Source organism: Pristis pectinata, chromosome 6 (genome assembly GCF_009764475.1).
Source record: "Pristis pectinata isolate sPriPec2 chromosome 6, sPriPec2.1.pri, whole genome shotgun sequence".
In the NCBI taxonomy this organism is placed as follows: Eukaryota; Metazoa; Chordata; class Chondrichthyes; order Rhinopristiformes; family Pristidae; genus Pristis; species Pristis pectinata.
In genome coordinates this window covers 25,225,959-25,239,215 of record NC_067410.1, presented here as the reverse complement: position 1 = coordinate 25,239,215, position 13,257 = coordinate 25,225,959, and the positions used below count along the sequence as shown (strand labels likewise).

The 13,257-nt window shown below is 40.1% G+C and overlaps 1 protein-coding gene across 2 annotated transcripts in view; it reads left to right on the top strand.

Moving 5' to 3' along the window:
- arhgef3 (Rho guanine nucleotide exchange factor (GEF) 3) overlaps positions 1-13,257 on the top strand; it is a 230,507-nt gene that overhangs the window by 115,290 nt on the left and 101,960 nt on the right. For both annotated transcript variants that reach the window (XM_052017800.1, XM_052017802.1), the window contains one exon: positions 9,938-10,000. In XM_052017800.1, coding sequence (XP_051873760.1) covers positions 9,938-10,000 — 63 coding nt within the window. The remainder of the gene's footprint in view (positions 1-9,937; positions 10,001-13,257) is intronic.

Genomic DNA, 13,257 nt, shown 5'->3' with positions numbered 1-13,257 from the left:
GGGACAGAAATAGTGACCAAATTCCCAGCAAAATTGACTTGTGAAGTCCTCTGCATAAACATATGTGGACAGGTGCTCAAATTAGTCAAGCTTCCTCAAAATCTGAAACAGTCATATTCACAGAATCGTACCTTACAGACAATGTGTCAGACTCCTCATTCACAAGGTACATCTTGTCCCACTAACAGGATTGACCCACCGGAGGTGATGGCAGGGTGGTGTACAGGCAGGAGTGAGTTGCGCTTGGAGGCCCTAACATTGACTCCAGATTCCATGAAGCCCCATGGCATCAGGTCAAATATGCGTAAGGAGAGCTTGGCCTGAGCAGTTGATGGATCAGTGCTCTTCCATGTTGAACAACACTTGGAAGAACCACTGATAGTCCCAGATTCAGAGTACATTCTATGTCCACTCCCAAGAGTGGGTTGGTAGCACCAGCAGAAACCAAGATGGCTGACTTCTGAAGGACATAGCTGTCAGATTGGGTCCGTAGTAGATAGTGAGTGAACCAACACAAAGGATAAACTTACTAGACCTTATCTTTGCCAATCTACTTGTGGCAGATGCATATATCTGTGGTAGCGTTGGTAGAAGTCCCATCTTCACAACAGAGGGAGTCCTCAGTATGTTGTGTGGCACCACAAGTGCACTAAATGGGATGGACTCAACAGACATGGCAGGTGAAAAGTGGATATCCATGAGGTGCAATGGACCATCAGCAGCAGAAATGTACACCACCACAATCTGTAACCTCATGGCCCGGTATGTCCCTCACTTTGCCGTTATAATTAAGTGGGGACCATACATCCTGGTTCAATGAGGAATGCAGAAAGGTAAGCCAGGAGCAACACCAGACATACCTAAAAATAATAAGGTGCAATACAGGACTATATGCTTAACAAACAGCATGCAATAGACAGCGCTCAGTGATCTGACAACTAATGGATCAATCAAAGCTCTGCAAGTCCTACCTCATCTGGTTGTGAATAATGATGGACTATTAAATTGCTAATGGAAGGAAGAGGCTTCAAGAACATCCCCATTCTCAATGATGATGGAGCCCTGCATATGAGTGCTAAAGAAAAGTGCAGCATTTGTCACCATTTACTCTCATACATGTTCCCTTGAATACCTTTTTACAGACGTACACTAAGGGATAATTTATTGAAACCAATCGATCTACCAGCCCATCTTTGAGATGTGGGAGGAAACCCATGCAGTCACACAGAGAACCAGCAATCTCTGCACAGACAGCATTGAGCTAGGAATGCTGGAGCTATGAGAAGCATCATTAACTGTTGCACCACTGTGCTGCCTTTGATTAATTAGCATTTCCACTATTCTTACTATTTAGTCTCTCCACAAGCAGCATGCTGTAGCTGCACTATGTGCCATGTACAAAATACATTGTAGTTTGATAACAGTTTCCAGATCCACAATCTTCAGTGCTGAGAAGGACAAGGACATACCTAGCTAGTTGCTCTTTAATCACACACCATCCCAATCTAGAAATTTGTCACCATTGCTTCATCATTATTTGGTCAAAATCTCAGGACTCTTTCCAAAAAAAGCTGTGTGTGTACCTGTTACAGACCATAAAACAGGCTGAGACTCAATTATTGATCAGCTTTGAGTCATCTGTTTTCTGTTCACAAATTGCCCAAAAGTGATTTATACACATCAGTGTTTTGTCTCTTTTTGACTGGTTATTTCCTTTTCCTTTTATTTTTTAAGTTTTTCAAAGTCACAAAATTTAACAACTGGAAGGAAGGTTTCCAAGTCTGTGCCAATGGTAACAAAATTTTCCTGATCTTTTTTTGGCTTGTCAAACAGGAAGTCAAAACAAAGTAAAGATGTCAACCTAAGAAGAGAAGTAATTCAGTCTCCATTTTCAGGTTATATCTTGTATCCCTAATTTTGTATTTATAATAAGACTTGGTTATCCGGTACATGCCAGACTCGACTAGTGCCAGTTAATGAAATACATCAGATAACATGATCGTCTTGCTGCTGCTTCAAAGTTGGTCTGACTGCTCACTCTGGTGACTCAAGTGTGCTGGTCAGTATATATAACTAAGTGCTAGATAACCATCTCCTTCTCAGGCAGTCCCTTAGGATCAAGGTTGATTTGCTTCCACTCAGTTTCTGTGGGTGTTGCAGTGACTGATGAGGTCAATGTGGGGGCTACAGACTCTTCCACAGATAGAGAAGGAGATAGCTGATGTAGTGGTGTGCCGCCTCCATTTACACAGGACTTCTGTGTATTCTCATTACATAGACTCGAGGTTCAAAATACCACCCAGAACACCCAGTTTCCACTTTGGTCTTGAGCCAAGGATTCCCAGGAGACAGTGGGAATGTTACATTTTTATCAAGGAGACTTTGAGCATATCCTTGAATCTTTTCCTCCATCCACCTAGGGATCACTTCCTGTGACAGCTGAGAATAGTGAGTTTGTTTCAGGAGTCTAATGATCAACTTGATCTTCCCAATGGAATGGCATTTCAGTGCTGAGGATATTGGGCTGGGTGCAGACACTGATGTTGGTTCACTTGTCCTTTAAGTCAATTTGGAGGATTCGGTGGAGGTAGTGTCTCCCCAGTTCTTTGAGAAGCCTGCTGTAGGTAATTCTACTGAATCATAAAGGAAGGCAGGGATCATTGCTACCTGATAGACCATGAGCTTTGTGCCAAATTCTGAGCTCTTGATCTTCAAATAACCTTTTCTCAGTTGGCCAAAGATAGTGCTAGTACATTGAAGTTGATGATGAATTTCATCATCGATGTCTGCCTTCACTGAGGGGTGGATACGAAGATGTGAAAAATTGTCTGTTTTCTAGGGTCTCGCCATGAATCTTTAGTGTCAGAAGGCAGTGTTATACAGTAGGTACAGATTGATGGAGCAAATGTATGTTGCGTGTGCAAGGGTCATTCTTTCATATGAGTTAGTGAAGTAGTTGAAGATGGGTTGGAACTCAGCCTGCTAGTGGTTGGAAATGCAAGTGTCATCTGCGTTGCTGATGATCATCTGCATACTTGAGAAACAAAGGACTACAGATGCTGGAATCTAGATGAAAAACACTATGATGCTGGAGGAATTCAGCAGCTTTTCTCCACGGATGCTGCCTGGCCTGCTGAGTTCCTCCAGCATCATAGTGTTTTTCATCATCTGCATACTGGTGTCATTAGCTTAATTAGGTCAGCACAACATTTGGGCTGAAGGTAATGTTTCTGTGCTGTACTGTTCTATGCTCAGTGCTGCAGCTACTGCATGACCATGGTTTTGTGTGTAGTTCCTATAGGATGTACAGTTCCCCTTAGTTCTGAAAGTTAGCTCCACTCACAAGCGGAGTTTGTTGGGGGTGAAGTTGCAGCATTGTGGGGAGAGAGATGGAGAAGCATTGTGGCAATAGCACAGCCTTGTTCAACACCAGTCTTTCCTAAGATTGGCTCTTTGTAGACCTGTTGATTAGCATCATGGCTTGCATGCAGTCATGAAATGTAAGATGGACATGGACTTCTGTGGGTGGCAGAATTAGAGGAGAGTGTTCGCAGTCCCTTCTGATTGACGGAGTCAAAAGCTTTGGTAAGGTTGACAAATGCCATGTTTGGTAGCACATTGCTGCAATGGGTGATGCTACTGTCTCACAGCTCTGGCAACCAAGATTTGATCCTGACCTCTGGTCCTGTCTGTGGGGAGTTTGCATTGTTCTCCATATTATGTGATTTTCTTTTGCCTGAGCATTCTGGTTTCCTCCACATTCCAAAGGTGTTCTGGATGGTAAGTTAATTGGCCACTGTAAATTGTGCCTCATGTAGGTGGGTGGTAGGAGAATTAGAGTGGACATCTGAGAGAAAATGGGTTATGGGTGGGTCAGATTGAAAGGATTGCTCTGAAAGCTGGCAAAGGTTTGATAGGCCAAATGGCCTCATTTTATATTGTAAGATAATATTATAACATGAAATATGGTATGCTTCTCTTGGAGTTGTCATGTGGTGAAGATCACGTCTACTGTGCCTCCTAAATGGAAGGAATCCACACTACAATTTGGGAAGCAGCTCTTTGTCCACTGGTTGATAGTGACATAAAAATTTCTTTCGCTGTAACAGACAGCAGGGACACTCAACTGCTGTTACCGCATTGGGTTTATCTCATTTCTTGAAGATGGCATTAATTATCACATCTCTAGTCCTCTAGTGTATCCTTCCTTTCCCAGGTATGGGCAATTAGATTATGGATTTGTGACTGAATGTCTTCAACAATGACTTTTAGAACTCCAGCAGGGATCCTGTCTATTCCCCTGATGACCATGGTTTTAGTGTAACAAAACTGCATTGGGAGCTTGTCATGCTGTAATTTACTCTGCCAATGGGGAAGATGTAGTGGGAGGGAGCATGAGCATTTACAGGCAATTTCCATTAAAAGGGATATAAAAATTTATGGCTGGAAAAATTAAAAGGGGGGTTCATGTAGATGTGACATCACTTAATATATTGACGTTATATTAAACAATTTTTCTTACAATTATCTGGAATCTAAAAGAAGTTGTGATGCAATGACTTATTTAAGGTAATTATGGCTAGAAAAAAATTGAACTACATTTTAGAAAAATATCCCATCAATATATTTAGTATTTTTAACTATTCGGTATCTTTTAACTTTACTATTGGACAGTTTTGTTATCTACTTGTGTTGCTTTCACGTTGACCCTAAATGGATGAAAATGCAGCCCACTTTGTGTTCAGATTTTAAAAAAAATCTGTGAACCATTTCATGCAAAATACACTAGTAATCTGAGTTAAAATTACGAGTGTTTCAGTTATAGCCTCTTTTAACAGCAGGTTGTTATGATCTGTAATACACTGGTTTTGAAAGGGAGATGAGAATAGATTCAATATTAAAATTTGGAAGAGAATTGGACTAGTACTTAAGAGAGAAAAAGGAATTTACGGGGTTATGGAGAAAATACAGGGGAATAATTTAACATAAAAGTTTTCCAACTAGATAGCAGAAGCACAATGACCTTGTCCTTTACATCTGAATTGGTGACTATTCCTGTTCCTTCAGGTCTGCTCCACCATTTACTAAGATCACAGCTAAACTGATTGGAATCTCAAGTCCCGTATTCCCGTCTACTGGAGTGATCTTTCACCTCCTTGCTTACCTCTACCTAAGAAGTATTCAGACTCTCTTCGTCAAGTAGTGAAAACAGACTTCCAACTCTCACTGCCCTCTGAGAGAAAAATTTTCATCCATTCTCTGCCTGAAATGGGTGACATTTTATTTTTAAAACAGTGACCCCTAATTCTAGATTCCCCCACAAGATGAAACATCCTCTCTGTATCTGCCCTGTCAGGACTACTCAGGATCTTGTCCATTTCAATCAAGGTGGTACTTGCTCTTCTAAACCCAGGCCAATACAAACTTAGCCTATCCAGCATTGCATCATAAGGCAACCTGCTCATTCAAGTTATTAGCCTGGTCTCTCTCAATGGCTTTAAACACAATTACATATTTTTATAAGTAAGGATTCCAATACAGTACAAAGTACTCCAGCCAAGGTGTTACCAAAGTCCTGTATAAATGAAGTATAACCTCCCTAGTTTTGTGTTCAGTTCATTGTTATATAGAATAGCATTGTTAGCTTTTCTAACTACATGCAGTGCCTGTATGCTAGGCCTTTGTGCATCATGCACTAAAAAATACAGATCTCTCCATATCTCTGAGCTCTGCAATCTCTCACCATTTAAATAATGTTTCTTTTACATTTTTTCCTGCCAAAGTGGAAAATTTCACATTTTTCTACATTATACTCTATTTGCCAGATCTTTGTCCACTCATTTAGCCTGTCTATGTACCTTTGTAACCCCCATGTGTCTCTTCACAACTAACTTTCCTACCTATCACTGTGTCATTAGCAAATTTAGCAACTGTACCTTGGGTGCCTTCATCAAAGTCATTTATATAAATTGTCAAAAGTTGAGGCTGCAATGTGCCCAGATGAAAGATGAGGTGCTGTTGTGTTGGGCCTCATTGTAACAGTAGAGGAGGCCACAGACAGATAGGTCAGAGTGGGAATGGGATGGAGAATTAAAGTAGCAGGTAACAGGAAGCACAGTGTTGCCCCTGTGGACTCAATACAGGTGCTCCATTCTGTGAAGGTATTGGCCTAGTGTGTTTATTTCCCCATTTTTCTACTTTTTCCTCTGGAAGCAGAGAACATACCCAGCCTAACCTGCTGGGCATGTCTTCTTGCTCTGCATTTCTCCTACATTCTATTGTCTATGTTCTCACTTTCTGAATACTCCCATTCACTCAATGATGAGAAAATCTTGTTTACGGCTTGTCCCCAGTTTTACCCTATCAGAGACACCCTCTTCCCCCACCCTCCTTGTAGCTTATCAATCTTCTTTTCTCTCCTTCCTAGTTCTGATGAAGGGTCTTCGACCTGAAAGATTAACTTTGTCTTCCCACAGATGTGGCCTGACATGTGAATATTTCCAGCATCTTCTGTTTTTATTGTGTAGAGTAAAGAATGATTTTCATTCTAAGATGAATGAGACAAAGCTGGCTGATGTGTTATAAGGTTACCAATTAAGGTTAGACTCTATTTACATATAGTGCAAAGATTATTATCTATCTTTCCCAGATATGATATATTATTGGTAAATCTTCTCTTTAATTTTAGATATGCTGCAGCGGTTTGCATGTACTTTTGAATTCAGTCATTTCCCTCATTTGATCCCCGTCACCTTCATCCTGTTTTGTTATTTTTTTCCATGTTCATTCTGTTCTGTGGTCACAACTGTGGTAACCATTTTCTACCACAGCCAAAGCTATGCTCAGACTCGAAGTTGAGCAACAATTTTTTTTCATGCACAAGTCATAGAGTGACACAACATGGAAACAGGCCCTTTGGCCCACTGAGTCTGTGCCGATCAAGCACATATTTTTATACTAATCCATTTTATTTTCCACACATTCCCATCAACCAGCCCCTCCCCCCTCCCCCAGGTTTCATCACTCACTCATCTGCACATTCAGGGCAATTTACAGTGGCCAATAAACCCACCGATCCGCATGTTTTTGGAATGTGGAAGGAAACTGGAGCACCTCAAGGAAATGCACGTGGTCACAGAGAATGTGCAAACTGCAGACAAACGGCGGTAGAGGTCAGGATGGAACCTGGGTCGCTGTAGCTGTGAAGCCCACTGTTGTTAACATTGCTAGCTGGGCCAGGACTTATTGCTCAACACGAAATGCCCTGTGACTGCAATGGTGAACCACGTACTGAAATCTCTTTGTCCATGTGGTGATGGTACTCTGATGGAGTTCTGTTGAGTTGACAGTTCCAGGATTTTTGCCCAGTAATGATGAAAGGAATGAAGACATATTTCCAAGTTACAAAGGTGTATTACTGGAAGGGAACTTGCAAGAGTTGATACTCCCATGTTTTGTTTTACTGGTGCTTCTAGACAGTAGAGGACTTGGGTTTGTGATGTGCTGATGAAGGAGCTTTTGTGAATAGCTTCATGTTTCTTGTTGATAGTATGCACTTGGCCATGTTACACCGGTGGTGAAGGCAGTGTATTTTGAAGCAGGTTGATGGAATGCCAGTAAAAAAGGATTCTGTGTTCCAAAGAATGTTTGTTTCTTGAGTGTTGTTGTAGTTGCACTCATCTAAATATGTGGAAAATATTTCTTTTGACTTGCAGATTGTGGAAAAAGTTAACAAGTTAGAGAATGAATAACTTATCATAGAATACTCCAGCCTCTGATCTCCTTTGCAGTCACAATATTTACTATAGAGTAACTCATCTTCCAGTTTTGTCATGCTCCTGTGATAATATCTCAACCTTGGCAATAACATCATTTCCCTTCTTCTAGAATGTTAAATTGGTCCTTATTCACCAGATTTATTTTCATGGACAATTGCCAGGATTCCCAAATAACATGCACTTTAATACACAAAGAAATGTTTCCCCAATGTAGATTTAAGGTGACATACAGAATGTTCACTAGAAAGATTGAGAAATGTTAACTATTTGTTTGTATCTCAGCTATAAGATTTTACACTAATGTATCAAGTGGATTTTAATATTGAAAGTAAAACATGCTATATTAACAGCTGAAATTTAGGAAAATCGCATCAGATATACTAAGAGAGATGAATAGTGGCAATTATGCTATGCATTATTATGGTACAATCATTTATCTGGTGTTATTCTATCAGAGAGAATAACCTGTTTTATTTAATCAATTTACATAGAGTTACATAGAATATACAGCAAAAAAAAACATTCAACCTAATAGGTCATTGCAGATTCTTACACTCTCTAGGAGTCTCCTTCCAGAAAATCAGTTGAAACACGTTCAGTTAATTTTAAATCTGACAGAAATTTTTGACAACCCAAAGTATTCAGGAATATGAGCAAACTGTGCGTACAGTAAAACCACGATAATCCACTACCTGACCTTTCAGAAATCCCGATGTCTCAGTATCAGGCTCACTGGGTAATGTTTGCTACACTCCCTTCTGACTTATCAGTGCCCCCGTTCCTGGACTCCCTTCTGACTTGTTGGGACCCTGGCTTCTGGGATCAATTCCCAGTCGCCAATCCCCCTCAACTTTCTTGGTTCACTGGGAAATTTATTATAATACTGTGTAACTTTTTCTTTAAAATGTGAATGAAAAATGTATTGCAGTATTAATAGATATAGATGGTATTCAATATTTTAGCAACAGTCCAGAAAATCTGCCAGTCTGGCACTACCAAAGTCCTGAGCATTGTGGAATATTAGAGTGTTGCTGCGTATGGTTGTGGATCAGTCATAAATTTATTGAATGGTGAAACAGACACAAGGGGCTAAATAGCTAACTCCAATTCCTTCCCATCTTCTCTGATCTAAATAATCATTCTGTTGATTTTTTCCCCCAATTTGCTACCCACTCAGCCATATGTCTGCTCATTCTCTATGCCATAATCTATGCCACCTCATCAAAATCCATACATATCACGCTTACTGCATTAGTCTTGTCTGTTTCTGTAAACTCATCAAGTAATTTTTGCAAGTTGGTTATGCATGACTTAGCTTTCTGGAATCAATTTTTACATTTTTCTGATGTTTTCTGTTTCTAGATGCTTGTCTGTTTGAATCAGGTTAATTTAAACCAGTTAATGAATTGTTGAAGAGCCAACCAGAGAAATTTTACAAGTATATTAAATATTGTATAATCTTGTAGCCAAGTTACTATTTCCTTTTATTTAAACAGCAGACCTGAATTGGGAGTACATTACCCATTGCATGTTAAAGGAGATAATTTAAAATGAGATAATGCTGGTGTAATAGAATATTTTTCATAACTTTCAATACTATGAATGCAGGATATATTTGATACAGTGATTGAGAGATGATGCAGAGACATTTTTGAAGTGTCACTTTTGTAGGCAATTGCTGTAGCCAAGTTACAGAACGATATAACTGAACCATGGTGTCCAAAGGTTGTGCATTCAAATCCCAATCTGGAAGCTGGAGCAAGTATCTTAGCAACTGCTTAGTGTAGGACCAGAAGAGTATCTGAGGAGCTACTATTCCTCCCTGTCAGATGTATGCACATTTCCTCTCTCTGGTGACAAACGTTTATCATTCTTCATTATCTGATAATTTATGTTTATACCATATTGCTGTTTACAAAATTAGCTCCAGCAGTTTTCTGTGTACCAACTGTGACTACACTTTAAAAGTATATCATTGACTCTGGAGAAACTTTTGAGTGGTCTGAGGTCCAGAAAAGATGCTACATAAACTCCAAAAAGTTTATTAACTTGAAAGATTAACTTTGTTTCTTTTACCATTATTTTACTTCAGTTGCAGCTCATTATACTTTCCATCTTTAACATGTCTGACTGACTTCATCTGTTCTTTTTGTTTTTAGAAGAAACGGAAGCAGAGGAAAAGAGATGAAGATTCACTGAGCTTGTGCAGCCTCGATGGAAATGTAAGCAGTGTTTTAATTTGTATTTAGGTTATCCAAATCCCTTTAGATGTTAATAGGACCAAATAAGCATCATATGTGATTATATTTCTACAAGATGCTGGAGGAACTCAGCAGTCCAGGCAGCATCCATGGAGAAAAACAGATGGTCAACTTTTCGGGTCAGTTAATAAACCCTTCCTCCGGTATCTTGTTTTTTCATCTAGATTCCAGCATCTGCAGTCCTTTCTTTTTCTGATTATATTTCTAGTTTGTTGGCTGCGCATTGGGCAGTGTCATACTAAGACTTCACAAGGCAGAGAAGACAGTTTAATGTAACTTGTTGTTACATTTTATTTTTTAAAAAGTTAATTTGAACATGGAAATCAGTTACTGATAAAAGATGTTGGGGACCTTATTGTTCAAAAGTTGTTATAAGTGAATTGATTGATTGCCTCTTCGAATGTGACTACTTTCTCAACTGGTAGTTTATGCATTGCCTTTTTTTCCCCTCAAATCTTTCCTCTTCAAACTTTCTTTGTATTTTTAGGCATTTTTGATTCTTGCATCTCTTGAGTTGCTGTTTTACTATGACTGGAGGAACAAAGTGTGACTTTTCAGGAAATGTGCTAAATAGGAAGTGTTCTAGAGGCAAGACTTTAACATAATGCAGAGAAATTGACCTAGATTCTTCATTCATAACAACCATAATAACATTCACTACAAATGGGTGAACATGTCATGAAAGGAAAGCTAGGCTACAGTTGTGGCAAAATATCTGAACTACTAGATGCTTCCTTTGACAGTAAGTTTGAAATTGGGATTATGGAGCAACAATAGATATTTATAGAACCAAATAAACAGAATGTTTGTTCTTAGGCAGTTCCTTAAGATCCCACTGTGGATTCTAAGGCGCCTGACGAGCCCTGTGTTGGATCTGCAGACTCTGCCACAGGTGAGGCAGGAGATGTACGCTGGGGCAGGTGGATGTACTGTATGGGGTGTGGTGCACTTCTGCCATTTTTGCCAGGCCTCCAGGTTCCCAACAAAGAGACCAAAAGTTTACGCAGCCATACTAAATGATCCTTCTGCCTTTGGACAGATGTGGGCCAGGGATTCATTAGTTGCACTTTTTCAAGGAGCTTAAAAGAACATCCATGTATAGTTTCCTCTGGATACCAACATTGGTTTTCTTATCCTGTCATTGAATTTCAAGGATTTTGCAGAGACAGCTTAAGTGATTGTTCTCTGGTGCTTTCATGTGTCTGCAGTAGGCAGTCCATGTCTCCGAATCATCCAGGAGGCAGGGATCTCTGCTGCCCAGTAGACCCTGAGCTTAGTACTAGGTTTGAGGGCTTGATCCTCAAATACACTTTTATTCAGATAGCTGAAGGCAGTGGTGAACTTCATCACCAATGCCAGCCTCCAGAGGTGGCTCCCAAGGCATGGTAAGAGTGCACATTATCCAAGATCTCATAGTGAGCACCTGTTGAATGGGGGAGGTTTTGGGCAGTGGGGACAGGTTGGTAGGACACCTCTATCATTTGTGGACATTAAAGTCCATTCTTTGGTGAATGAGTCAACAATGACTGGAAGTTCAGCATCTGAGTGTTGACTGGGTATTGCAGCTGAGTAACTGTCATTGGAGTAACCTCTATTCTCGGATGGAGATGGCATATTTTAGCAGTTTCCTATTTGCCTTGTAGATTAGCTGCACTCTAATGGCAAGCTTCTTGGCGATAAGGCACCACACTGCAGCAAGCAAGACTGTGAAGAGTGTTGGAGCAAAGCCGCAGCTTTGCTTGACACCAGTCTGTACTGATATTGGGTGTGTGGTGGCGCACCTTGCCTTAACCTTGTGAAATATTAAATTGGTTAAAATCATTGCATGACATCATGTAGCAGATATAGGATGGAAATGAATTTTTGAGGGCAGTCAAATTGAGAAGGACACAAACACTTGGGGGAGATCAAGAACATCCAAGGATTGTAGTTGATTGTGCTCCCTGCATTTCTCAGAGCTAAAAAATAATGCAGATCATGTCCAATGTGCTTCTAGATAAACAGAATTTACTCTGAGATTTGTGGAGCAATTTTTTCTCCACAAATCTCAGAGAAGGACCCTTGCAATGATTGTTCCCTGTGGCAGAAAGCAGGGAGACTCCTCTGTTGTTACTGCAATTGGATATGTCTCCTTTTTCAATTATGCTATCTTTGCGGTCTCCTGACAAGTCTTTCTCTTCCCAGATGTAGGAGATGAGGGTGTGAAGTTGTGTCTTAAGTTACTGTACACCAATTTTTCGAACTTTAGCAGAGAATACCGTCTGCTTCCGAGGCCATTGTTTTTGGTTGCTATACAACCCTTTCAACTTCTTATCAGTTTGCGTTGATGGTGAGACTGAACTGAACAGTTTGTTCTGGGATGGAGTCGAGGACACAGCCATGGTTGAGGAGTTCTTTGAAATGCATCTTGTGCAGGAGCTAACTGCTCTCTATCTCTGATAAACTCTTCTCTGTACTTGGCTCTCACGAAGGTATGTCTTGAGTGTTTATGCTATGTGTAGTCTGGACAATGTTGAAGAATCTGCACGTCATGGTTATCGGTGAGCAATAATATGCCCTTTTACTCTGTTGTGAATCCAGTATAATCCATATATGTATAAAACTAATATTGATCCTTCTCAGTTTCCATTCATGATGCTCTCCAAATAATGGTTATGGTGAATACAGAACTCTCAAAGTGACTTACTCTGAAATATTTGAACCTATGTATAATAATTGAACCAAGTTTAAAAACTTATTGCGTAAAGGAATCTATGTGTGGGGCGATATGGAGATATCCAGTGTCCTGAAACTCTGAGTAAAACTGTGTGTTTAATTCTTGCCCTTTATTTGCTGTAGTGCCATCCATGGTTCCAACACGGCATCCAAGATGTGCACTCAGACAGCCAAAGGGGCCTGCATAGAACATTAATTTGCTAAAGGGGTTGCAGAGCAGAAAGAACCTGATATAAATCAATGCCAATGCTTATTTGTAGCTGCTGCTGCCATTTTGGAATGACACCATTAGAGGGGTTGTCTTGTCTGAACCTTGCATAATGTTAACTTGTATGAAGTGCCCTCCCACCATGCTGCTTAAATGGATCATGAGGTAACTGCTTAGCTACTGGGTTATTCTGGCCACTGGTTTCATACTACTTATTTGTTGAGCTTTCCTGTCATAGGTTAATTTTTCATTACTTTACAGAGAATGGTCTGACCAATCCCATAGTATTTCTAGA